The sequence below is a fragment of the Panthera uncia genome, chromosome B1, assembly GCF_023721935.1.
Source record: "Panthera uncia isolate 11264 chromosome B1, Puncia_PCG_1.0, whole genome shotgun sequence".
Lineage (NCBI taxonomy): Eukaryota > Metazoa > Chordata > Mammalia > Carnivora > Felidae > Panthera > Panthera uncia.
The window spans coordinates 64,706,090-64,732,175 of NC_064811.1; the positions used below are offsets into that span (position 1 = coordinate 64,706,090).

General features: G+C 36.2%; 1 protein-coding gene across 3 annotated transcripts in view; it reads left to right on the top strand.

Moving 5' to 3' along the window:
* Positions 1-26,086, top strand: part of CFAP299 (cilia and flagella associated protein 299) — a 604,615-nt gene that overhangs the window by 503,050 nt on the left and 75,479 nt on the right. For all 3 annotated transcript variants that reach the window (XM_049630714.1, XM_049630712.1, XM_049630713.1), the window contains exon 4: positions 11,241-11,383. In XM_049630714.1, the coding sequence (XP_049486671.1) occupies positions 11,241-11,383 (143 nt within the window). The remainder of the gene's footprint in view (positions 1-11,240; positions 11,384-26,086) is intronic.

Here is a 26,086-nt window from a genome sequence, read left to right on the forward strand (position 1 = left end):
GCATCCAGTTAGAATGATGTGGTAGACAAAAACACATACAACGTTGATTGAGATTCAGGGAAAACCTCAAGGCTGGAGATAAAGATTTTTATAAAAAATTATCCACATGAGTCTAAAGCTCATGAAAGACTAAGACTGATACTTAAAGCTATGGAACACTGGATAAGATCAATTGGTGAGTGAATGCAGACAGAGAAAAGATGAAGATTGAGCCTTGGAGAGCTATAAAACTTGGACATTAGAAAGAAAAGAAGGATCCAATAAAGAAAAAATTGGTGAAGCAAAAGAAAAACTTGGGAATATATGATGTCCCTGAAACTACATGAAAAAAAAAATGTTTCAGGAAAGAGGAAGGTGAACAATTACGTCAAATGTTGCAGGGAGTTCAAGTGAAATTAAAAATGAGAATTGACCATGGGATTTGGCAAGATGGAATAGTAGATGTGAGAGACAGAACTATTTATCAGAGTGCTCCAGGAAAAAAGCCTGTTTGCAATGGCTAAGGAGATCATAAGAATTGTAAAGAAAAGCAAAACCTTGGGACTGCAACTAGCTGGGTTTTTTTTTTTTTCAAATAATAGATGATACAGTATATTTATATGTCAGTAGTGATGATATTACAGAAGGTAAAACATCAATGATTAAAGAGTAACAAGAGACGTTACTCATTGTGGTTCAATGTGGAAAACAACAGGCTGGCCTTGGATAGAAGCCTGGATACTCCAACTCTCACAACAGGACAAACGGAAGAACGCAAATCCTCACGTAGATCCTCAATCTAACTTGCATAGATTGATTTGATTGAAGGAAGATGAGGGGCCCTGCTCTGATTTCTTCTATTTTCAAAGAGAGATCTATTGAGTGTGAAAAAGGATACTTTTGAAAGTTTGAGGAAAGACAATATAAAAAAAAATCAGGTTGCAGGAGGAAGAAAATTATCATAGTCAGTCAATATGCAAGGACTATATAGGGCCAATAGAGTTTATAGTCAAATGCTGCAGGGAGGTCATGCTGCTAGTGTTAATATTTGTGAGACTAGTCATCATAGTTTTCTTTTTCTCCAGCCAAACTCCGTTGTTGCTATGCAAAAGCAAACTGAGAGGGAAGGTGGTTTGAAACAATGTTGGGTTTTTTTTCAGTGAGCATACCGAAAGGATGTGTGAAAGGAATTTGAAAGGGTGTGCAAGTGAACAATTATGATGCTGCACTGTGGAACGTAAGCTGGATAAACAGGGGGGCATGTGAAGAGGGTAATAAACAATGAAACATGGTGGTTTAATGGATTAGTAGCTCCAAAGATCTGAAAGCACTGTGGAAATGGAGCTTCCAGAGTGTGTGAGCTACAAAGACAGGAGATGGAGGTCAGAGAGTGGTATGTTTGAAGACAAGATTTTGGGATCCTGTTGTTAAAGGAAGAATAGATATTCATTGTAGAACATTTAAAAATATCACCCTATAGAAAAACATATATACTGTGTGCATTTGTATGTATAGGGGTATTTCTGAAGTTATTACTTTCCATTATGCATCTATCACTTTACCAATGATACAAGATTTAGTTACTATAGCATTATATCTAGTAGTACAAGTTCTGCTGTTTGTTTTTCCTTTTAAAAATTATCTTAGATAGTGTTAACCACTTACTCTTCAAGGTAGAGCTTTAAGTAATAGGAAATGCTCCATTGGTGTTTTGCTTAGAATTTCAGTACATTTATTGTATAATAATAACTTTCCTTTCAGCAGTGTAGACTCTTTGTTTAATTTTTTATTATTTTTTTAGAAAAAACTGAAAAATATTTGGAGGAATGTTACAATATTTGAAATTTGTTTAAACAATTTATTTATTTATTTATTCTCGAGAGAGTGCATGTGCTTGAGCAGGGGAGGAGCATAGAGAGGGGGAGAGAGAATCCCAAGCAGGCTCTGCACTGTCAGCATGGAGCCTGGAGTGCAGAACCCCACACGGGGCTCGACCCCACGAACCATGGGATCATGACCTGAACCAAAATCAAGAGTCGGCAGGACGCTTAACCAAATGAGCCACCCAGGCACCCCAAATGTTATAATTTTTTAAAAAGCATCATTTAAATAGATATTGATAGCACAGTAGCTAGTAGGTTATTGCTAGTGTTAAACCATGCTATTATTTTTTATTTTTGCATAGATATTTTGAATTGGATTAACTTACTGAGTGGTCTTAGAAGTGTTTTAGTTAGCTGCCTTGGATTTTCTAAGTCATTACCCTTTAATACAAAATATAATAACTTCCTATTCTCCTTTCATGTATTTAGAGCTTATATGTACTTTTAGTATTATTTTCATTCACTAGAATTTCCAGAACATTTTGGATACTAGCAGTGGGGCCAAATATTCCTAAATTATTCTTAACCTCACTGGCAATGCAAAAAGCCTTTTCAGATATGGATCTGTCATATAAAGTGGGAGTGAAAAAAGTTATGAGTCCATGATTCCTCTCAGAAATCGAATCTCCAACTGTTGCAAAATGAGTAAACCTGCCACATGCCCGACTCCTAGGTTCTTTACGGTATATTAACTACAGATTAAAAAGGGGCCACAATCCTCCACTTTGTCCTTTATCCACGCCCCTTTGCAATGACACTTTTGTAGCTCCGCCCATCAAGAAGTCCCTCTCCCGGCTTCTGGAATCTGGGCTGGCCTCTGACCCGCTCTGGCCAATAGTATATAGAAGCAAGAGTGTGCTGGTTCTGAGCCTAAGTCTCCCAACAGGAAGAACAAAGAACTCTCTTAAACATACCCACGAGAATCGTGTGTATAAGTAAAAAGAAATGTGTCCAATTGCAATCACGCAAGAGGATATAGAATTTTAAAATAATTAGCAGTATAAATTTCAGAAAGGAGCTTGTTTTAGAGAAATGTATGTAAGGGCAGACATTTTGAAATGTTACAAAAGATTGTCAGAATTTAGACTCCCTTTGCAGAGTCATTTCTCTTCTGAAAGGAGAAGATTCCCTAAAACTAATGATTCATGAAAGCATTCCAAGAGTTTTCAAATTACAGGAGATACAAATTCTTTCTTCACTTGTTCTCCTTCAGGGAGCATACTGACCATCCCAGAGGGGCAGCACAAGAACTTAGCTTGCTTGACAGCTTTCATACCCTGAAATGGGTGTTTCAGTTTTAGCAACATACTGCTTGCAATGTTTTTTTTTTTTTTCCAAGTGACTTTGGCTTCACTGTTGAAAAAGTCCCGTTTCAGTGTATCAGGTTTATGTCTCCTCATTAGCGTTTGGCAAGAAAAATCAGGCAACACATGTACTCAACTTATAACAAGTTTATAAATTTGTATTTTAATCCACTTCTGGGAAAAGACAAGCAGCCAAAGATCCAAATGATATATTAATGGTCTAAATTGCACTTTAATTCATCTTTTCCGAACACATGAGAAGTAATGAGGACCTGACTAGGCATTCCATAAGTCTTTTCAACTAACACTGACTCACACTTGAGGTCACAGACCTTCTTCATAAAATCTCAGATTTCCTATTCTCTTTGGTGTCAGAACCCTTTTCAAAATCAGGAATACTTGTATCTTAATATTTATCAAAGGCTTGTTCTTGTAGTTTATGTCATTGTTACAAAAACTAGTGTTTTCTGCTTAGGTTGCAAATAAATGTAAACCAGTGTTCATGGCTTCAAATGAATATCATTTGATTGACTGAAGTATTTGTGTTGGTTATACTTTGACTTGTTCTAAAGAGGACTGAACGGTTTTATCTAAGGACAGTGAACATTTTGGAAGTTTGCCTTTTTATAAACATAACATCATCATTTAAAAGAGCCCTTATAGTTTTCATGTGTCTTTTGGGAAATTAACTGTGATAAAAAAAACTATTAGAATGAAAAAGACCATATATTGTATGATTCCATTTATATGAAAAATACAGAAAAGGCAAATCTATAGAGGCAGAAAGTAGATTAGTGGTTGCCGGGGGATGGGGGTGGGAACAGAGATGACTGCAAATGGGCACAAGGGATCTCTTTGCGGTGATGCAAATATTCTAGAAACTGGACTGTGTTGCATGGCCCTTCAAATTTACTGAAAATCATTGATCTGTGCATTTAAAACTTTAGGGTGAATTTTATGTTATGTAAACTATACCTCAATAAAGCTGTTATTTTTTTAAAGGAAAGTGTTATTAGAGAAACTTAAAACATTTATAAGATTTTTTTTAAAGCTTATGTATTTATTTTGAAAGACACAGAGAGAACACAAGTCGGGGAGGAACAGAGAGAGAGAGGGAGAGAGAGAATCCCAAGCAGACACTGTCAGCACAGAGTCTGATGCGGGGCCTGAACTCACAAACCGTGAGATCATGGCCTGAGCCAAAATCAGGAGTCCGATGCTTACCTGACTGAGCTACCCAAGTGCCCCAATTATTTATAACGTTTGATAATTCCTAGTGAAACAATACAAGGCTCCAAATAAGAAAGCTTGCAACTATTAAAGGGCATCACAGTCAAGCTGATTTAAGCTAATTCTTCAAAAAGAGTTCTCTTCCTATTCTGCCCATTCTGGATGCCAGCATTATGATTTTATTGTCAATTGGGTCCATCCTGTTTGCATATAATAGTATCAGGAAAGAAAAATTGTTTAAATTTTAACTTCCAAATACATCCAAAGTTTTAACTGAGAATGACTGAACGTAATAAATGAATTGAACCATGTCCTGCAACATAATTATACACACCCAGGCAATGGAATTCTGATAAAAATATTCCATTTCCTTATCCCTAAGGAACTGATAAAACTCTTAGCATAGTATAAATACAATAGTAATGGTAATAATAAAAATTTTAAAAAGCAATAGACAATACTCAGAATGTTTACCATGTGCCAAGCATTGTTAATCGCTTAGCAAAAATGGTTTTAGTTCACACAGCGACTCTGAGAAGCAGCTGTTATGTTCATTTTGTAATAGGTGACACTGAATCTTAAAAAAGGATAATGACTTTATCAGTGTCACAAAGTAAGTAGATGGCAAGGCCATGTTTGGATCCAAGTCTGTGTGTCCACCATGGAGTGGTTAAAAACATGGACTTCATGAGAAGGCATCCTGGGTATGATGTGGGTACCTCATTCTCTGGTTGCAGGTCTTTGAAGGGAATCTTCTCAATGTTTTAACTTCTACATTTACAAAATGAGGAAAACAATGCTATCTAGCCATTATACATGTTTGAGAGAATTAAAAAAGATAATGAATAGAAAGCTTTTACTATTTGCTCAGAGCATAGTGTCTTCTTAAGAAATGATACCTAGGAGTACTAATAGTAGGAGTAATTAGTGTCCACTTTAGGGGAAAATATACATTTCATAGATAAATACATTAAATGTATTAGTCAAGAGTGTTAGTTAACTGAATTCTAATTCTTGGACAATTCATATCATAAAAAATAAATGAGACAATAACATTTCAACCAGCTGTCCAATACTACACCTCTCTCTTACCTCTTCTGTTTTATTATTTTTTTCCTGTTATCTGCACTGTGCTTTTATAATGATGTAATTCTGTAGTTAAATGTTAAGTTGTAATTTCCTGACAATCTGTCACCAATTACTACACATCAATAGATTTAATCAACTTTTAAAAATGATTTCATGAAGCATCTTCATTAGGATTTTTATTTTAGCAGTTTTTTTTTATCTTACTAAAAAGTCTTTCAAAATATACTTTTACACCTATGTAGCCATACTTGGAAAGTCATCAGTGAACTGATTTGTTTCTATGGAAAAGAAAAGAAATTATAGATACAATGATCACTAGAAATCCCCCATTGAAAAAGAAGCAATATTTGCATGTTGCTAACAAATTGAGTGCATAGGGCAGAAGGTAAGCCTCTGACAGCACCTGATTTATGAGCTGAGCAATTCGATGCAAAACGAAAGAGATTATTTTGTTGCTCTATAGAGCTGAAGGAGAAACAGGAAGAAGGAAGAGGCTAAAGAAGGCTTAGCTAACTAAATGCTTAGGTCCAAACAGGATTTTTGTCTTTTGTTTATTTTGGTTTTGTTTGTTTGTTTCTCTGTCTATTTATTTTGGAGGTATTTAGTTCTGTTTGGTAGAAGCTCCGTAGATTTTGCGGGAACCAACTTAGGAGCATAAGCCTTATGAATATAGAGAGGTGTTAAGAGTTTGAACAACCCACTCAAAGACATACAGTGAACCTGGAGGAACCCTCACTTATACTCAGTTTGGCCTGACTTAAGTTCTCTAGCTCCAAAAAATCCCAGGAGTCACAAAAATCACAGAGCATCCGCTTAACTCTCACGAGGCTGGAGAAGTGGGATTTGAAATAATTTACTTCAGATTCCCATGGACAATGGTCTTTAACTCACATGGGAAGGTTTTATATAATAATATAAAATAGTGAAATCGTGGCTAAATATATATATAATTTTAGACCATCAGTCATTTTATCCGCAAAACATTGAGATGTTTAGGTATTTGGCTAAGGTAAAAACCGAGCACTCAAGCTTGTGTTTTTTAATTCTTTACAATCTATATTAATTTTAGAATGATTATGGAATTTATGGATGGATCTGAAACCTAAGGTGAGACATAAATTAACCATGATGCTGATGACTTGTTCATTTATTTTTGTAATTCTATCCATTTTGGTTTCCATATTTTGAAACTATGTTTTCAAAGGTTTGTTCAAGGTTATAATTGTTCTATCTTTCTGTATTGAATCTTTTATCATTGTCTAGTGACTCTCCATCTCTAGGAACAGTTTTTGTCTTCAAACTCATTTGTCTCATACTAATATGCTAATACCAACCCTCTTTTGGACATCTTCGTATGCATATTCTTTAAACAGTTAACTTTCAACTGTACATTTTATGTCATATTTTTTATCCATTCTAAGAACCTTTGTTTTTTAACTTAAACATTTAGTCATTTACATTGATTGTCATTACTTAACTATTTTAATTTACTACCATATGTATCAGTTAGCTAGTGCTGCCATAACAAAATACCGCATACTGGGTGGCTTAAACAACAGAAATTTATTTTCTCACAGTCCTTGAAGCTAGGAGTCAAAGATAGATCAAGATGTCAGCAGGGCTGGTTTCTTCTGAAGCCTTCCTCCTTGGCTTGCCAGTACCCCTTTCCTACTAAGTCTTCACATGGTCTTTCCCCTACATACAAACCCCTGATGTCTATAGGTCCAAATATCCTCTTCTTATAAAGTTAGATTGGATTAGGGACTACCCTCATGGGCTCATTTAAATTTAATAACTTCTTTAAAGGCCCTATGACCAAATACATTCTCTGAGGTACTGAGGGATAGGGTTTCAACATACGGATTTTGAGGGGACACAATTCAGCCCATACCACTATCATTACATTTTGAGCAAAATATAGACATTTTCACACCAAAGAATGAGACTTTTCTTTGGTTGACAAAAGACTCTTGCTCAGAGAAATCCTAGAGGAGGTCCAGTTGACCCTTGAACAACGTGGGTTTGAATGACACAGCTCCACTTGTATGTGGATTTTTCCTGCCTCTCACATATTTTTCATCTACCTTCTTGCCCTCTGTTTCATTGATTGATCACTTTTTCCTCATTTTTTTCTTCCTCTAATAATTTAAAGATCATATACAGTATTTTCTATTTGTTGATGGTGGTCCTAGATTTATACATGTATATTTATCAAATTCTAGAATTAATCAATATAACTGCCTTTATTCTTAAAAATCCAAGGACATTCCAACATTTTAACATATATGTTTGTTTTAAAATTTTAGACATATTATTGTTTTTATATTACAGAAGACATTATTATTATTCTTTTACACAGTCAGTATTTGTTTATATTTTTTCCATATATTTTCTTTGATTATCATTCTATTCTTTATCTCTGACCTTTCAGTTAGAGTCATTTTCTTTTGCATGAAGTACAGTTGACTCTTAAACAACATAGGAGTTAAATGTGCCAACCCCACCACGCAGTCAAATATCTGCATACAACTTTAACTCCTCAAAAACTTAACTAATAGCCTACTGTTGATTGGAAACCTTACTGATGACACAAACAGTTAACTAACACATATTGTGTATGTTGTATGTATTATATACTGTATTATTACAATAAAGTAAGCTAGAGAAAAGAAAATATTAAGAAAATCATAAGGAAGGAAAATACATTTACAGTACTGTACTGCAGTTATTGAAAAAAATCCACATACATGTGGAGTTGTGTCATTCAAACCCACGTTGTTCAAGGGTCAACTGGACATCCTCTAGGATTTCTCTGAGCAAGAGTCTTTTGTCAATCAAAGAAAAGTCTCATTCTTTGGTCTGAAAATGTCTATATTTTGCTCATTAGAAAGATACTTTCTCTGGATGTATACTTCTGGAATGATTCTTCTTTTCTCCGGACACATGGAAGATTGTTTTCATCCTTTTATTTCTCTGCCCTATGTTGTGGCAATAAGTCGTATTAGTCTCTCTACCTGAAAGCCTGGATTTTGTTTCTGGTCACCTCCAACCACCCAAATCATGAAATTCTTGCTGAGATTCCCTGGGGTTGGGCACATGCCTGCAGGCCAAAGATGGCTTTAGGGCTCTGCTTTCCTTTCTGGGGGTCTGGTTTCACTAAGTGTTTGACTCTAGTATTCCTCGTTTTCTTGCCCGTGCATCAACGCATGTTACAAGTTGCTTTTTAGATATTATCCAGAATTTGTATTTTTCAGCAGGAAGGTCTGTTACAATATTTGGTATGCCATTCTGTTGAAAAAATAAGGCTGGCCCATCTCATTTAAAAAGAGAGACAGGGACAAAGACAGAGGCAGACAGAGGAGTCTTTTTTTTCCCCTGTTAATAGAGTTCCATTTTAAAGTAGAGGACTTATTTGGGACTTTTTATTTCTCTCTCTCTCTCTCTCTCTCTCTCTCTCTCTCTGTGTGTGTGTGTGTGTGTGTGTGTGTGTGTGTGTGTTTATGTGTGTGTGTGTGCCTGTATGACTTACCTAACATCAGGAGCAGCCTTGATGGAATAAAGATTCCAAGCACCTTTAGGACTGCATAGGAAACATCGATAGTTACAGCACATAGTGTTGTTTAAGCAGGGATAGCAATGTTAGGTATGGGTTTAATAGTGTAATAGTCCCAGGAAGTCTCATTGAGATACTATCCATTTAAGAATTTGTGCTGCAGAAGCTAAAAACTGTGTGGCTAAAATCATGGAGAAATCTAAATTTAACTGGAGTTATATGGTGAAAATGAAAAGGACTAGGGATTGAATCTATGTAAGTCTGAGCACAGGAATGACAATGCTAGCTCTTTCTGCCATGTCTATGGGAAATGGTACTAATCCATCACCATACTTCCTGTCCTTAAGCCAAGAATGTACCTCAGAATCCTTCTCAACACAGTATCCTTAGCACTCAATGCCAAACAACCACAGCAGGCAGGTGAGATTTAGCAAACTAGCAACTAGCAGTAAACCATGGCTTATTCTGCTTTTCAACTGGGAAGCTGTTAGCAACGTGTTTCCTCAGGTTCAGCTGGGAAAAAATTCTTTTAGTTTTCTGGAAGCTCTGCTGTCTAAGGTAACCCATGTTAGTACTTCCTATAATTGACTACACAAAGATACAACAAGGAACCATCTAATGATTGCTGGAGAGGAAAAGGAAGATTCTTTATAGTTTCTTCCAAATGTAGAACTTTGCCATAAAATTCTGCAGTTTGAATTCAATTTGGAAATAAATACATCAAGAACTCTTCCAATTACAGTTGTATTTTTTTGTTTCCTCACTTCTTTGTTTTGTTTTTCTCTTAGAACTTGAGATCAATGTCCGTTGGCTCGATAGAGAAAAGATTACAGTTCTTTTATTTGCGTGAGCTTGTTCCCACTTAAGGACCTTGGCATCAGGTATTCCCTTTGCCTGAGAGGCTTCTGTTCTAGATCTTTACATGGCTAACTTTTTCTCATCCTTCAGACTTCAAGTCATGGTTTAAATTAGCCTCCCCAAGGTCTTTTCTGATTACTTGAAGTAGGCTTCACCACAAGCAACTCATTCTCCAGTCAACCATCTTCTTTATTTGCTTTGTTTATTTATTTGCTTTATTTGCTTCTTTATTTGCTTTATTTATATGGCATTTATCACTCTCCAGAAGTACTTTTTCCTTTCCATATCTCATCTGTCTCCCCTCACCAGAACATAAGTTCTGAGAGGCCAGGATACTTACTGTCTTGTGTCCTTGGCACTTACAGTGGAACCTAACATGTAGTAGGTGAATAACAATATTGTGCAAGAATTAAGATGAATGAGAAATATGTACTTGCTGTTTATTTTGACTTATGGAATTAATTTGTAAGGTGACTTTAATTTATAAAGAGATTTTTTGACTTTCATGGTCATGAGAAGGAACCAGATATTTATATCTCTATAACGGAAAATATATAAGCATTCAGATGGAAAAATGATGTAGTGACTAGAAAGACAATCACATGAGCCAGAGTTTTAATCTCAATTTTCCATTTCTAGCTGTGAGAACATGAGTGAAGTACTCAACCTCTCTGTTCCTCAGTTTTCCCATCTAAAAAATAGTATGACAAGAGGCTTGTGGGTGGTTCAGTTGGTTAAGCATCCAGCTCAGGTCACCATCTGGTGGTTTTGTTTTCACCAGCTCAGGTCACCATCTGGTGGTTTCGGCTCAGGTCACCATCTGGTGGTTTTGTGTTCGAGCCCCACATCAGGCTCTATGCTGGCAGTGCAGAACCTGCTTGGGGTTCTCTCTGTCTCTCCCCCTGCCACTCCCCCACTCCTGTGCATGCTTTCTCGCTCTCTTTTCCATTCTTTCTCTCAAAATAAATAAATAAACTTAAAAAAATTATGACATCAAGAAGACCATAGGACTGGGGGACAAGTAAATAATATACTACAAACACTTAATGTCTGCCCTTTAGAAGACCTCTATAAATTATTTACTGATACTGTCATATAAAATTATTGTAAATGCACATTATATGAATATGAAGTTAACTTGTAATGAATTTCTTCATTTGTCAGGAGTAAATAATCATACCTACTTCCTAGGATCATGGCAAGGCTGAAATGTAAAGCATTTAAGAATAGGGTCTGATACATGTAACGCACCAAGTCTCTAGCTTTCATTATCATATGCAATGTATTCAAATAACTTTTGTTCATTTTCTCTTTCTATTCTCCATCTTTTGTGTGTTCTACCAGACCGTGATCTTTATTCGTGACAAAAACTCGCATGGGCAGGAAGTGTCAGGATACATTGACTACGCCCACAGACTAAAGATTGAAGATTTTGAAGTCTATTTTAGTGGAAAAAGAAGACTTCTTCCAAAACCCACAGATATGAGGTAAATTATATGCACTCTTCACACTTTCAATACAAGAATAAGCTCCTCAGTGGCCTGGTAAAAGATCTTTATTTTATGTTCTACATCGTGCCTGGAGTAGAGATATCTATATATATCTATATAGATATGTGTGTATGTATCTCTCTCTCTCTCTCTATCTCTCTCTATCTCTGTCTCTAGAGTACATATATATCTGTGTCGATATGCATATACATATGCATTTGGAATATGATAAGATTGGTTTGAATACAAAATTAAAAAAAATTAAGTGGGGAATGATCATAGATGTACTTTTTCCATTAACAGTCTGAGGAAGAGAACTTTTCAGAGATGAGGTAAGTAAATTTTCAGTGACATTCCTTTTAAATGATAAGTAGAGCCTAAAAATGGCTAATCTCATAAGCTCTTGCCCACTGGAGACTTGGTCTGCTTAGGAGCCTCGGGAACAGTCCATCTAACACATTCTCCTCCCTCTTTTCTTTGGCCACCAACCAAAGTACAAGCCTTTGACTAGCTCACCCTCATTTATTCTCATCACTGGCCTATTCTGGGATTCCTCCCCACCCACATTCTTTTTACTGTTGACCCCTGCCCTTTCCTCTGGAGACCTCAACCTATCACAGATGATCTGCTCTATACTGTCAGTTTATTCACAGATCAGCCCTTCTATCTTCTTCTGAATAGCTCTCAAGCTAACTTTTTAATTCTCTTACTTTCCATAGAATTCAAAAGTGGTAGCAGTATTATACTTGAACTCTCCACTGTATCCCGATTATTTGACACTTACAATAAATAACACTCTGCTCCTCTGACATTCCTGCCATTTTTATGCATCCTATGACTATTTTCTAAAGACTTCTTAACTCATCATCACCTTAATGGACCCACCTTTTCTTATCTCACCTACAAGTCACTTAACTCCTCTCTTCCAATCTTTTTTGTGCTCTGGCTGTATCTATCCTGCTAACATCAAAAGTAGATTGATACGGACTTTTTTTTTTTTTTTTTTTTTTTAATGCACCTGTAGCTGAATTCCTGGATTCTCCTAGGGGAAATTTTAGGAAATTTCACTGAGGTGTGGATATCCAGAAGTATTCTAAAAAATATCCAGAAATATTCTAAACCTCCACCCCACCCTCAAGACCTTTGTTGCCAACTGCTGACACTGACTCCTCTCAATATATGATTTGCCTCACTTTTCACATATTACGTTCAGTCTAAATATAGAGACTACCACCTGATTCTTTTTGTCAACCAAAATAGACTTCCTCACTAGTCAGTGTTCCCCTCAGAGTACCCTTCTGATTATTTTCACTCACAATTCCATTCCGGCAGCCTTTGGCCCCTGGGCCTGCCATCTGCATTCAGAATATGACTTCTCCTGACTCTTGGCCTACAACCATGCTGTCTTGTCCATTTGCCCAGTTCTCAGAGGGCCAATTTGCTGCAAACCTGTGCACATTCTTCCAACACAGCAAGACCTATGCTTCCCCAAGAACCATAAGGGATATATGCCCTAGGAATGACTCAGGCTTTTTTTCTGGCGATAGTTCTAAAGCAAAATACGTCTGACCTTAGGTGGCTGCACCCTCTACTTTTAGAAATAGATTTATTTCTTGAAGAAGAATTGATAGTTTATTCTTACCAAGTGAAATATTCCTTTATACATATATCTAGTCTCACAACATTTTTACAAATCCAGAGAAAAAATACCAACTTGTTCTGTTTAGAGCTAATTTATTCAACATGTTTTTGATGCTTTCCATCCATCTTTCCACTGAAGCTACACTTCATCTGTTCTCCCTGTTTTTAAAAATTCTCAAACTGACTCTCTCAACTAGCCCCTTTATCTTGCCTCTAAACATGCTGAAGCCATTTCTATATTAAAAAATGAAATCATCTTGAGGCACCTGAGTGGCTCAGTCGGGTGAGCATCTGATTCTTGATTTTGGCTGAGGTCATGATCTCACTGTTATGAGATCAAGCTCCACATCAGGGCTCTGTGCTGACAGCACAAGGCCTGCTTGGGATTCTCTATCCCTCTCCCTCTGCCCCTCCCTGACTTTCTCTCTCTCTCAAAATAAATAAAAAATAAACTAAAAATATAAAAAATAAACAAATAAGGAAATATTCCTTGCACTCCAACTATTTCACTCCCTCTCTTTCAGTTTTTATCTGAGCTCCTCAAAATAACAAGTGTCTCCATTTCTCAGTCCCCAGGTAGGTGCTAACCCAAGGTAATTAGTTCTCTGCCACCATTATTCAAATGGAATGACTCCTGCAAACAGCACCAATGACTGCCAACTTCAACACCCTGTGGATTATTTTCAGTTCTTCTCTTACTTAACTTCTCTACCTTATTTGGTTAGTGTTGATTAATCATTATGCTGAGTAACCCTTTCTTCTCAACACTATTCAAATACCCTTTTTATTTTCAGAATCCCTCATTGAACTGTCCCATTGTTTATTTCATACATGTTGGCATTCACCAGAGATCATCCTTAGGCTTCTTTTCTTATAATGTACATTCTCCTGGGTGATTTGACCACTTTTCTAGAGTTGAGTTGTGTTCACAGCTACAACCTTAACACAGATCTCTCTTCTTATTTCATATTCATGTATCCTACTGCTTACTTCAGAGAACCTTCTGTGTATCTCATTAGCACCTAAAATTTATTTTCAAAATTAAACTTGTTTTAATCTCTGAAGTGTGCTGTTGCTTCTGTATCCCCTGCCTTGGATAATGGCATTGCCCTTGCAACCCAAGGCATATCCAGATGTTATCCTAGACCTCTTCCTCTCCACCACCACTCCATAACTAATAATTTACCAAAAATATTAGATTCTATAACCTAAACATCTTTGTTTATATTAAAGCAAATGTAAAATGTGTCATTTCACCTATATGAATTGTTCATACTAATATTTCAGTATGAATCTTTATCTGATAACGTTTTAACAGAAAACATCAAGATGTTGTCATACTAACTAATAATGCTTTAATATCATCTAATACATAGTTAGTTCTTACTCATATTTCATTGATTGTCTTAAAGTTATTTTTTCACAGTTGGTTTTACCACATCGAATTCCAAATAATTTTGTGTTTTCTTATTCTATCTTCTGCAATTCTTTTCCTATGTAACAGTCCCCTCCTTCCTTTTATTTTTTATGCTATTGATTTGTTGGAGAAACCACATCATTTATCCTAAGAAATGTCTCGTATTCTAAATGTGACTGATCACTCTACGCTGTTGTTTTACATCACACTTCTATCCCTCTATTTCCTGTCAGCCAGCTTGATGAAATCCAGGCTCAATTTTTTTTTTTTTTTAGGTAAAAATTTTTAATATGTGAAGCTCTGTGAGCTTGATGAATGGGTTCAGGTGGTATCAGTCTGATCACTGCACAATAAAGTTCCCCATCATTTCACCCAAATCGTTTTAGCATATAATAATGAAATGTATCTAAATATTTTTACCAAGGATTGTATAATGGTAATTCTCTACTACTGTCATTTGTTCCTCATTTTTAGCTAGAATCCTTCCACAGAGAATAAGTTTTCCTCATCACTTATTTGGTTATCCTAAAATAGAATTCAGTTCATGCAGAAAAACAAAATAAATGTTTGATTATTTTCCTACACTTATGAAAAAAATGCAAAATCAAAAACACAAAAGAGTACACAGAGAATGCTAAATTGTTTTCAAAGTGGTTATACTAATCTGTACCCACCAGAAGTGCTGTATAGTTAACACACATTTTTCCTCCCCCTGTAGTGAATTATAAAAGATCTCTCATTGTGGTTTTTAACTTTCATTTCTATAATTACTGATCAGGCTGGGTATCTTTTATTGGTTGTTCAAATTTCCTTTCTGTGAATTATCTATTAAGACTTTTCCTCATCTTTTCTATTAGTTATTTATTCCTCTTTTTCCTACAGATTGTGAATTCTTTTTATCTTTTGGACATTGATTAATCCTTTGTCTCTTGTATGTATTGAAAACTCCCATCCTCCCATGTGCAACTCTCTTTTTACTTCCTTTACATTAACTTTTGATGGTCAGAAGTCAGAGGTTTTGATAGTCAGATTAATATATTTGGTTAATATATTTCTTTTCATCTGAAGTTTGCACTTTCTTGTGTTTTGTTTAACCATCCTTATCCTTATGGAAGACATAATGATATTGTCCTATAGAGTATGGTTTTGCTTTTATTTTTTTTACATCTTTAACCCAGACAGATTTAATATTATATATGGCTATTGGGCAAGGGTCTACTTTTTGTTATTGTTTTCCTGTATGACTCATAGTTTGTCCTAGAACATTTATTGAAATGTCCACTATCATCTCTCTCACATCTGCTACACCATTTTTGGCATAAGTTAGGTTCTGTACATGTTAGCTTGTTTCTGGGCTCACTCTTTAGTTTTATTGGTCTTTCCTTGAAATAATAGGATCTTGCTCATTTAGTATATTTTAGGAATAATTCTTGGCATGAAGAAAGGTAGGTTTTTCTTCCTCAGAAGCATCTAGGTTACGCTTGTCCCTTACTCTAACATAGAAATTCTAGAATTGGTTTGTGAAGTTCACACACAAAAAAGCTGTAATTTTGATTGGAATTGCTTTTGAGTTGTCACCAATGTACAGTTAATTGGCATCTTTATGATATTAAATCTTCCATTTATCTACTTAATTTATTTATGCCTTTTAAAATTTCTTTTAACATATTAGTGAGTTTTATCATTTTTTTCCTCATCAGTGCTAGATAATTTCTGACCTTTTAAAAAAGTTATCTCTATTCTAATGATCCCACTGAATAATTTTTACCACATGAACTTAACTTAAGCCATCTATCACAATCAAACTTTAGATTTTTCACTCAACAGATTTCATGCCAAAAAAAAAATGACCCAACAGTTGTTACCGGGGTGGGGAGGGGGGTATATTTGGTATATGTAGTTCCATACTTAGTTCAATTCAGAACTAAAACAAAGACTTTAAAATTGAAGATTTCATAAAAGTCTCTTTATGTTTACTTACCTTTTGACATGCTATTTTATTCTGTGTAGGAAGAGACATTAGTTCTATGACTGGAATCCTGTGTTGTGGAAAATATAAATATCACAGCTGAGGCTATTATGAAATGCAGAAGAAGAAAGGGCCCTGGGAACTTGATGTTTTGTCAGTCCATCCTGACCACGTGTTTAAGAGTCAATACCTTCCTGTCAGCATATGTGAATAACTTAGTTGTTCAACACACAGTATTCTTACCATCTGAGAGAGGAGAGAATAGGTAAACCACTTGGTAAAGTTCACGAGAGAAACAATGGTGAGTGAGAGCAAGTTCTTAGCAACGGTAATTCACTGCTCACCTCCAGAACACTATTTTGGCTTTAAAAAGCTTTTGTATTCTGAACATAACTGCGCTATGTAGAATCCTTGATTTCTATTCTGTTCCACATTTAGCTGCTTATGTTTCCATATTTATGTATCCATATCATGTCCACAAAGATCTAAGGTCTGCCTAAGAGCACTGCCTATTTCTCAAGTTGAATGGTCAGGAGGAAATGAAAAAGTTTTCTTTGTGTTTCTCTTTGGAGAGTCTATGAAATATTCATACCCTTGACCGAGGAATGGCCCTAAATACTAAAGCTTTGAGATATTATTTATCAAATTTCCCTTGAAATCCCATTGTCTGTTTTACTAAAATATTTAACATGCCAAACTTCTGAAGTTAGAATTTAAAGTTGTGCTTACCGTGTGCCTAAGTGTGTTCTCATGAAACCATCTGGTAATAGATTAGCAGGTTCTCATGTTTAAAAGAAAAAGGAGTAAATGACTCAGTTCTTCTGCAAGAGGTATGTAAAATATTGCCTATTTTTAAAGTTATTAATGTTGTTCCACATCTAAATATGGTGACTAACTAGTAGAATATCAGTTTAGTCTCTTTAACAGATATTTACTGAATTTGAAAGAGAGGGAATACTTTAAGTGAAAAAGAATTCCGACTGAAGGAGACTTTCCACAACCCTCTAGCTCCTTGATGTCCAAAGTGTAGTCCATGGACCAGTAGCATCAACAATAAAGCATTTGAGGCTCTACGCTAACCAGTGAATCACAATTAGCCTTTAACATGATCCCGCAAATTTCAATATGCATATTAAAGTTTGAGAAGCATATTCGAGACCTGTGCTGTGGCTGTTGAGCTCTTTAAATGTAACTAACTCTGAAATAAAATATGCCAGGTGTAAAATGCATACCTGATTTTGAAGATTTTTTTATAAAAATATTAACTATCTATTAACTATCTGAATAATAGATATGCATTAATTACATGCTAAAATGATATGTTGGGTTAAATGAGATATATTATTAAAATTATTTCCTTTTTTTTTTTTTTTTTTTTTTTTTACTTTTCTTTAGTGTGACTGCTAGAAAATTTACAATGACATATGTGGCTCTTGTTTTGGTTCAATTCTCTCTCTCTCTCTCTCTCTCCCCCCACCCCACCTCTTTCTCTGTATGTGGGTATGTGTATATCTGTCTACTTGTCCTCAACCCAGAGGTTTAATCCCATCCTGATCTTTAGGACCAATATTAATCTTAGATAGGCGTGATGGAAGAAGCCATAGACCAAAGATCCAGTTAGTGTCTGGCTGCAGACATGTTTTGTTTGGCCTATACAATGTATTTAAATAATTGTTTCAGTGTTTTAGAAACAGGAAATGTCACATAAAGTATATTGGATTCAGATTCTCTTAAAAACTAATTAAGGTCTTCCCACACTGAGCCCGTATTCTCTCATTTCAACATGATCTAGAATTAAATAGCCGCTGCCTCCTGAGATGGGGTATGTTCTCACCAGATTAACAAAGTCGTGGACTTGACCACTCACACAAACTGCATCTGCACTGTCCCCCTTAAGTTACTCATTTCTAGTACCGCCTGGATTCTTGCAGGCATTTGAGTTTCTGACTCCTGGCCTAAATTAACTTCTCAGATTTTAGGAGTCATATTTGCCGTCAGTCCAGTCATGCCCTGTGTTGCTCTACCACTCTGGATGAGTTGAATTCCAGCCCTTAGACCCACTCAGGTTCCTCCATGCCACTGTACGAGGCTGTACTCAAAGTCAGAGATAATTATGATGCTGATAAAAGTTAACTGAGCACTTACTGTGTACAGGAAACTCATAAAAATATACAAATAATTTATATTCATTATTTCACTTACTCTTCACTGCAGCCTTATGGCTTAGGGATTTTTTTTTTTTTTCATCTTCTAACCTCAAACAATGTGCATCGTAGAGGTGTTAATTGGCTTAACCCAAAGTTCCACACAGATACATTTGCTTTCACAACTAGAAATCCAGGACCAAACAGAGATCTGTGGAACCCCAAATGCCATGATTTTTTTTTAAAAATCAGTACATGATTCTACTTTAGGACTCTGTCATGAAAAGATATCATTTTCCCCTTTGGTCTCATCTCTATATCCTAGTCATTGTCAGGTTGTATATTTCTTTTGCAGATGTGTATCTGACTTGACAAGACCTAATTTGGGATTGTTTTGCAGAACTTGAAGCAATCCCGCTATCCACAGTTAAGACTGGGGAATTTCAGCCATCCTGTACCCACCCTTGCCACTTCCTCCTTTCATTGAGCTTGGCAGAAAACAGCCCTTTGTACTTAACCAGGCTTTTATTTTCAGTCACTATGAGTAAGAATTACAGCGTCCCACAGCTTTGTGTGTGGAAGAGCTCTGGACAGAACTAAAAGTGGCCTTTAATTGTGGCTTCAGCCTAAAAGTCTTTAGGGAAAAATTGGCCCTGACTTGTTGAACCTCAGTTATGTCCCAGGATACTTTTAGAATCTATTCATATCCTCTGAACTGTGGTTCACATAATTTTTGTAATATTTACTTGGAATTCTTATACAAATAAATTTAATTTTCCAGTACTTAACTCATTTCAGTTTCTCTTTATCCCAAGCTAAACATTAAGTCCTATCTCTCATGGAAACCTCAAGGATGAAGAAGAGAGGTCCCCAAAGTTAGATTCAGATGGACCTCCTCCTGCCTGTCTATATAAAACCCAAATATACTAGAACTAACTGTTCCTACCAAACACCCACTGAAATATCTGCCTGCATTGTTCTATGGTAGAATTTTATCCAGACCCTGTTTGGTTCATTGTTAAAAAAAAAAAAAATCAAACTATCAGAGCTATCATTTGATAGTCTCTTTAATTGTCTGGAATGTGCTTCCCAAAAAAATTATGCTCTGGGTAAACCTTAAGTGAATAATTACAGAGCTGAGACAACCTCTAGTTTATTGTCAACAATACTGTGATTAGGACAGGATTATTCTTTATGCAAGATATTTTCCAACATTTAAAAATTTTGGTAAAACATATGTAACATAAAATTTACCATTTTAACTATTTTTAAGTGCACTGTCCAGTGGCACTAAATACACTTAAATCGTCATGCAACACTTCCCGTTTATTATAAAAATTATCTTAACTTTGGAAATGTTCAAACAACAGTACAATAAATACCAATATACTCACAACCTAGACTAAACAGTTGTTAACATTTTTCCAAATTTGCTTCTACTCTCTTTAGTATGTTGCTGTGTGTATATACCATTTTAAAATAGCTTGCAGATTTCACCCCTAAATATTTCACCGTGAATCTCCTAAGGATAAGAATATCCTCCTACACAACATCACCGTTATCATACATGAGAAAATTAGTAATTATTTCCTATTATCATCAGCTCAAATTCAAATTGTCTTAATTGTTTCAAAATGTGTTTTATAAGTGGTTTTGTGATGCATCATCCAATCAGTGTACAAAAATTGCATTGCTTATGGCTCTTGACTGCCTTTTAATCTAAGCCACTTCCCCTGCACATCCCAATAAGATTTTTTTTCCCTTGGTCATGACATTGACTTTTTAATGAGATAAAGCCAGTTGCTTTTTACATTGTCCCACATTATGTATTTGTCTGATTCTTTCCTTGTGGTATCTTTTAACTTGTTTCTCTTGTCTCTGTATTTTCTTGAAACTGGAAGATAAGTCTAAAAGAGTGATTGTATTAAGTGTAAATATTTTTTCACCAAGGAGTTTCAGTGGTGAGTAACTATATACTGCATCATATCATGAGATACCTAATGTCAACTTGTCCCATTATTAGTAATGCTCAGTTTGACCCCAAGCTAAAGAAGAATTGTTAAATACCTCCTCTGAAAATATTTATTTTCCTTTGTTGGCAAAATTTTTATAGTAGCTAACCTAATATGAACTAACATTTATGTGTTTGTACAAACTTATTTGTTTGTCTATTTCCTGTTTAAAATCTACATTTTTAAAAGAAAGGTTATTAACAAATTAACCTTTGTATCCGGAATTTTTTCATTTAATTTTCTAAATTAGGAGAAAAGGTGGTATTTGTTATAACAGAATTCATCAAATGGAGTTCAAGTTTTAGTGTAGTGTTATCAGGAATCACAGACAACTTCCAATGTGCACCAAAATTACACTTGCTTGTTGCTTGAAACTCAGAACCATTTTCCTAGAGAAACTGGGCCATCCCACGAAATGTCAAACCCATTATTTCTATTGAAAAATTAATTCTGTTGTATGTAACAAAAAGAAACTTGAGGACATCAAAGAGATGTCTCCACCCTCCTGTACCTTTGCTGTTCCAGCTATATGACAGCCATCTCACTGAGTTAATAAGTAGGGACTCACCATGGTCACGTTCATTCAGATGCCATAACTGTGACCATCACAAAATCAAAAAGTAAGGTAGCATGATGCCTCAGGGAATACACCTTGCTCTCTGGAGTAGTAGGCAAGATCAGTTTCTAATTTTAGAATACATATGAGTCAATACATTCCAGGTAGATTCTGTTCAAAAGCCCAACACTTAAAGCTTGGAGAATACTAGAAATATACTGATGATTGGAAATCTAGAAATGTAAGGATGCTTGAGTGTAAATCTCACAAATGAGAAGAAGATTCATGGCTTGCTTAAGCACAAAAGAGTGGATGTAATAGAAAGGTTATTAGGTCCTAGGTCTCTTAATCCGTAGTCCAGATTCTTTTAAGAGTCCAGCATGCTGTATATTTATCTATCTGTACATATGACTTGAGTGTCTGTATTTTGCTTTGCTTCATTTTATTTTAAAAGCAGCACTAGCTTAACCAGTGACAAGAAAATTAGTCCACTTGCTTGAAATAATTATCATAATCACATATCAATCTATACCATTGTCTCTGGTCGGTGGCTGAGTTAACATGCAAAGAAAATGGAGAGTGGAGTCTATCTACAGTACTTCCTGTGGGGGAAATTGTGGAGCCATTCTGGAATTGAACTTAACAGAGAGATTTATGGCTCTCTTCCCACCCTGTTTTCCACTTACCCCAGAAATTCTACTCTTCACTTTAGAAGAATCATCTCAAACTTCAGGAGTAGAGATTAGCATTCAGTATGATAGAATTCTACTTAAACCTCTTTTAAGATTCAAGACAATCAAAACCTTCCAAAGTTAAATTAAAAACTCCCATCAACTTCCCTGTCTGTTTTCATGGGTCTACCCACCTCTCCTCATGCTTTAATTACAAAGAACTACTACTCACCATTTCCTAGATACATCATGCTCTTTCATGACCCTCTACCAGAAATACCTGTACCCACAGTCTCCACTGAGCAAACCCCTTTTCTTCTTGTGTGTTTTTTTAAATTTTTTAATGTTTATTTAGTTTTGAGGGACATAGAAAGACAGAGTGTGAGCAGGGGAGGGGCAGAGAGAGAGGGAGACACAGAATCCAAAGCAGGCTCCAGGCTCTGAGCTGTCAGCACAGAGCCCAAGGTGGGGCTCAGAGTCACGAGCTGTGAGATCATGACCTGAACTGAAGTCAGATGCTTAACCAACTAAGCCACCCAGGTCCCCCTGAGCAAACCCTTTCTTGAAGACACAATTCAAGTGTGACCTTCTTTTCCAAACTCTTCAATTCTCTGGACTGATTTCACCAATATGATTCCATATCACTGTGTCCACCTCTTTTCCTTTGTATCAGTTACAACTTGATTTTGGCACGTTTACTGTAAGCTCTTCAACACAGGAACAACCATGATGCTGGAGGTTCTGGGTGCCAAATATCTGTACCTCCTCTCTTCTCATAGCTATAACTGGCAAGTAACTAACACAATAATCCCCATGGGGAGTTATTCAACAGATGGTTACTGAACACCTACCAAGTTCTAGGGCTGAGGTTACAACAATTGCCAGAAAAAAGTAAACATTTTCTCATGGAGCTTATTGTCAGTAGTAGGAGACAGAAAATAAACCAATGACAAATATATCTCTTCATCTATATGTATGCATACAAATACATATATATTATATAGATTTATGTTAAGTAGTTTAGCAAATTCAACATCAATATGAAATGTCAGAGCAAGATAAGTGCTGTGGAGGAAAATAAAACAGGGAAGGAGATTTCTGGTTGCCATTTTAAATTAAGGTGGTCATAGAAGTCCTCACTGCACTGTTAAGCCGGCATTTGCACAGAGACCTGAAAAAGTGAGCCACGGAGAGACCAGGCAGAAGGATTTTGTAGGCGGAGGACATAAGGCCCTGAATCTGTCTGTGTGGGAAACATCAGGGAGGCCACGCAGTGTGGCTGCAGTGGAGTGGCCATGGGAAACAGTTTAGGTAACAAAGTCAAGGAGGTAACAGAATCCCAATCACATAGAGCCTTACAGATTGTAAGGATTTCATTTTATTTTAAGTTTATTTATTTTGAGAGAGAGAGAGAGAGAGAGAGACAGAGAGACAGAGACAGAGAGAGAGAGAGAGAGAGAGAGAGAGGAAGGGGCAGAGAGAAAGGGAGAGAGAGAGAATCCTGAGCAGGCTCCACACTGTCAGTGCAGAAGGCAACACAGGGCTTGAACTCACCAACCAGAGAGCATGACCTGAACTGAAATCAAGAGTCAAGCACTTAACTGACCGAGCCACCCAGGTGCCCCAGGACTTCATTTTTATTCCAAGTAAAATAGGAAGCAAGTCACTGGAGAATTTTTAGCAGTGGAATGGTGTGATGTGCATTAAATTTTTACACAATCATGCTGTCTGCATAAATGAGAGAGCAGAGAGAGAAGTAGGGAAAAATAGAGGCTGCTGGAGCCTAAAGTATCAGATCTGTCAGTGGCGGTCCAATAATTTCAAGCACCGAGTGTCCTGACCAAGTTGCTCTGAGCTGTGGTCGTCACACTTCACCACACCCCTGAATCACCTGAAGTGCCTGTTAAAACCAGATTTCTGGGCCCCACTCCCAGCAGCCCTATCTCATTAACAAGCCACCATCTGAAGGCATTGCACAAAAGAAAACAAGTTCCAAGTAGCTCTGTGCTGACTTTTCAGTGTAGCAACCCTACCCCTGGGAATATTTGGCTCAAAGGAAGTCAGATTGCCACACCTCAGATCAGTTACCCCTCCTACAGAAGCCTTCTTCTGTGGAAATGTGGGGCAATATGTTCCTGTTTATATTACAGGTGTACCTCTCATGCCTATCTAAGGCCTGGCACATGGCAGGGACTTACTAAAACTTCATTACACGAACAAGTGTAATGAAACGAGTGATTTTTACTAAGGAAATCTTTAACCCAATTTTGAAAACTTTCAGGAATGAAGTTTTCACTTACAATATTTACTTAAACAGCATTGTGAAAGACAGTTCCAATACAAGAGAAAAGTTGTATATTCCTTGTACTTGGAGTTGATATTTATTTTTTAATAACCCTGGGTATCTGGCACAGTAATTTTGAAACTGAACTGGTTGTTAATACTATAGCAATTCTGTCAAAAGAGTATTATACTTATATGATTTTATTATATTGTATGTTAAGTCTGGTTATTTGCCATTGACTCACAAAATTTGCTTTGGTGGTAGGACAGAGTTTTTACTAGATTTGAAACTGTCAGATAACATGATAATCCTTTCATAGGTGTTTTCCAAATCAAATTCCGTCTCACAGCATGAAGCGAAAGTTAGAGAGTAATTAAAATTTGAGTATAAGCTTGCTTTTATTGTTTTCCTCAGTATCCAAGAGTATCATGTGTGATATGTACAGAGTCTCTGAATTTCCTGCTGGCGTTAGTATAGAAATGATTTTCTTTATTTTATTGAATTTCCTGGTTCCAGTTTGTTATGTAAAAGGAATGCATTGGGCAATGAGACACGAAGCTTATGCTTGAACTTTAAAACTTCAACTGCCAAATTACTTATAAAATTCATTATTAAATTCATTTCGTCTCCAATTTTAAGAAATTGAATGGCACAATGGTAAGCCAGTTTCTTCAAACAATATAGAATTTCCTTTTTAATATTACAAAATGTCACATAAATTTCAAAACCAGGACATTTTGAAAAATCAAATTGATGTTAAGGATTCTCTTGTGAAAAGAAAGATCTGTATATTATTTTGCAATTCCCCTACCCCTACTTTTAGGAGTAAAAATGAGTCACTTTAAAGAACTAAATAATTTAGTTCAATTTGATGATCTCTCAATTTGTATCCATTGACTAACTTGAGAAGAACGAAACAGAAACCCTGAGTCAATTATGCTTGATCTTTGATTATCTCTATAGGAAAATCCAGGAACATTTGAAGATTTCACACCCAGTCCTAACCGTGTTCACCTGAAGTAGTCAAACCTAACTGCAGTTCTCCTGAGCATTTGAATTCAGGAGCGATTAACATAATTCTTTGCCTAATTTTCCCACGTTAGCAAAATTAGATGTTACTTAGCTGTAGAAACAGCAGTATAATGTATTCATTTAAACTCTTACACACACACACACACAAATAGTAAAGGCTTATTAAGACATTAATATTCTGAGTCATTAATATTCAATCACCCATACATCTGTAAAGGCACAGCAGAAGGAAAGCTAATTTGGTAACATAGACTTGGGGCGCTTGGGTGGCTCTGTTGAGCATTCGACTTCAGCTCAGGTCATGATCTCACGGTTCGTGAATTCGAGCCTCACGTCCGGCTCTGTGCTGACAGCTCAGAGCCTGGAGCCTGCTTCGGATTCTGTGTCTCCTTGTCTCTCTGCCCCTCCCCTGCCCACACTCTGTCTGTCTCTCTCAAAAATAAATAAAACGTTAAAAAAATAATTTGGTTACATGGATTTAAAACCCCTCTACCAACACTGCTCTTCTTTTAACTCTCAAGCATGTTTATTTCCTACCACTATTTATGGTTGATTTTTACTTTTTGCATAACAATTTTTTAAAGCAAGAATAGGAGATAAACCCTTCAGCTGTGTAATTCTATTCATGACCAACCTTACAGCCCGGTAACGCGTGCACGCACCTGTGCCAAAATGTAATGAAATGGAATTATGGCACTTTCTTAAGCAGTGTAGCTTATTTAGCCCTAACCCAGAATTCAACCTCTTGTTTCCCTTTCCGACCTTCTAATAAAGAAAGGAAAAAAACAAGCCCAACACGAAAAGGCAGTTCGTTGGGAATGCCAACGTCCCTTCTTATTAACTCCCATAATCTCTGTTCATTATTTTCCATCTGACTGGAAGTCTGCAATGCCAAAGCTTTGTGAGTTTCCTGTTTAAATCATAGGGTGTGCTGGGTGCCTAAGTCCTTTGACTATGACGCACTATCAAGAAAG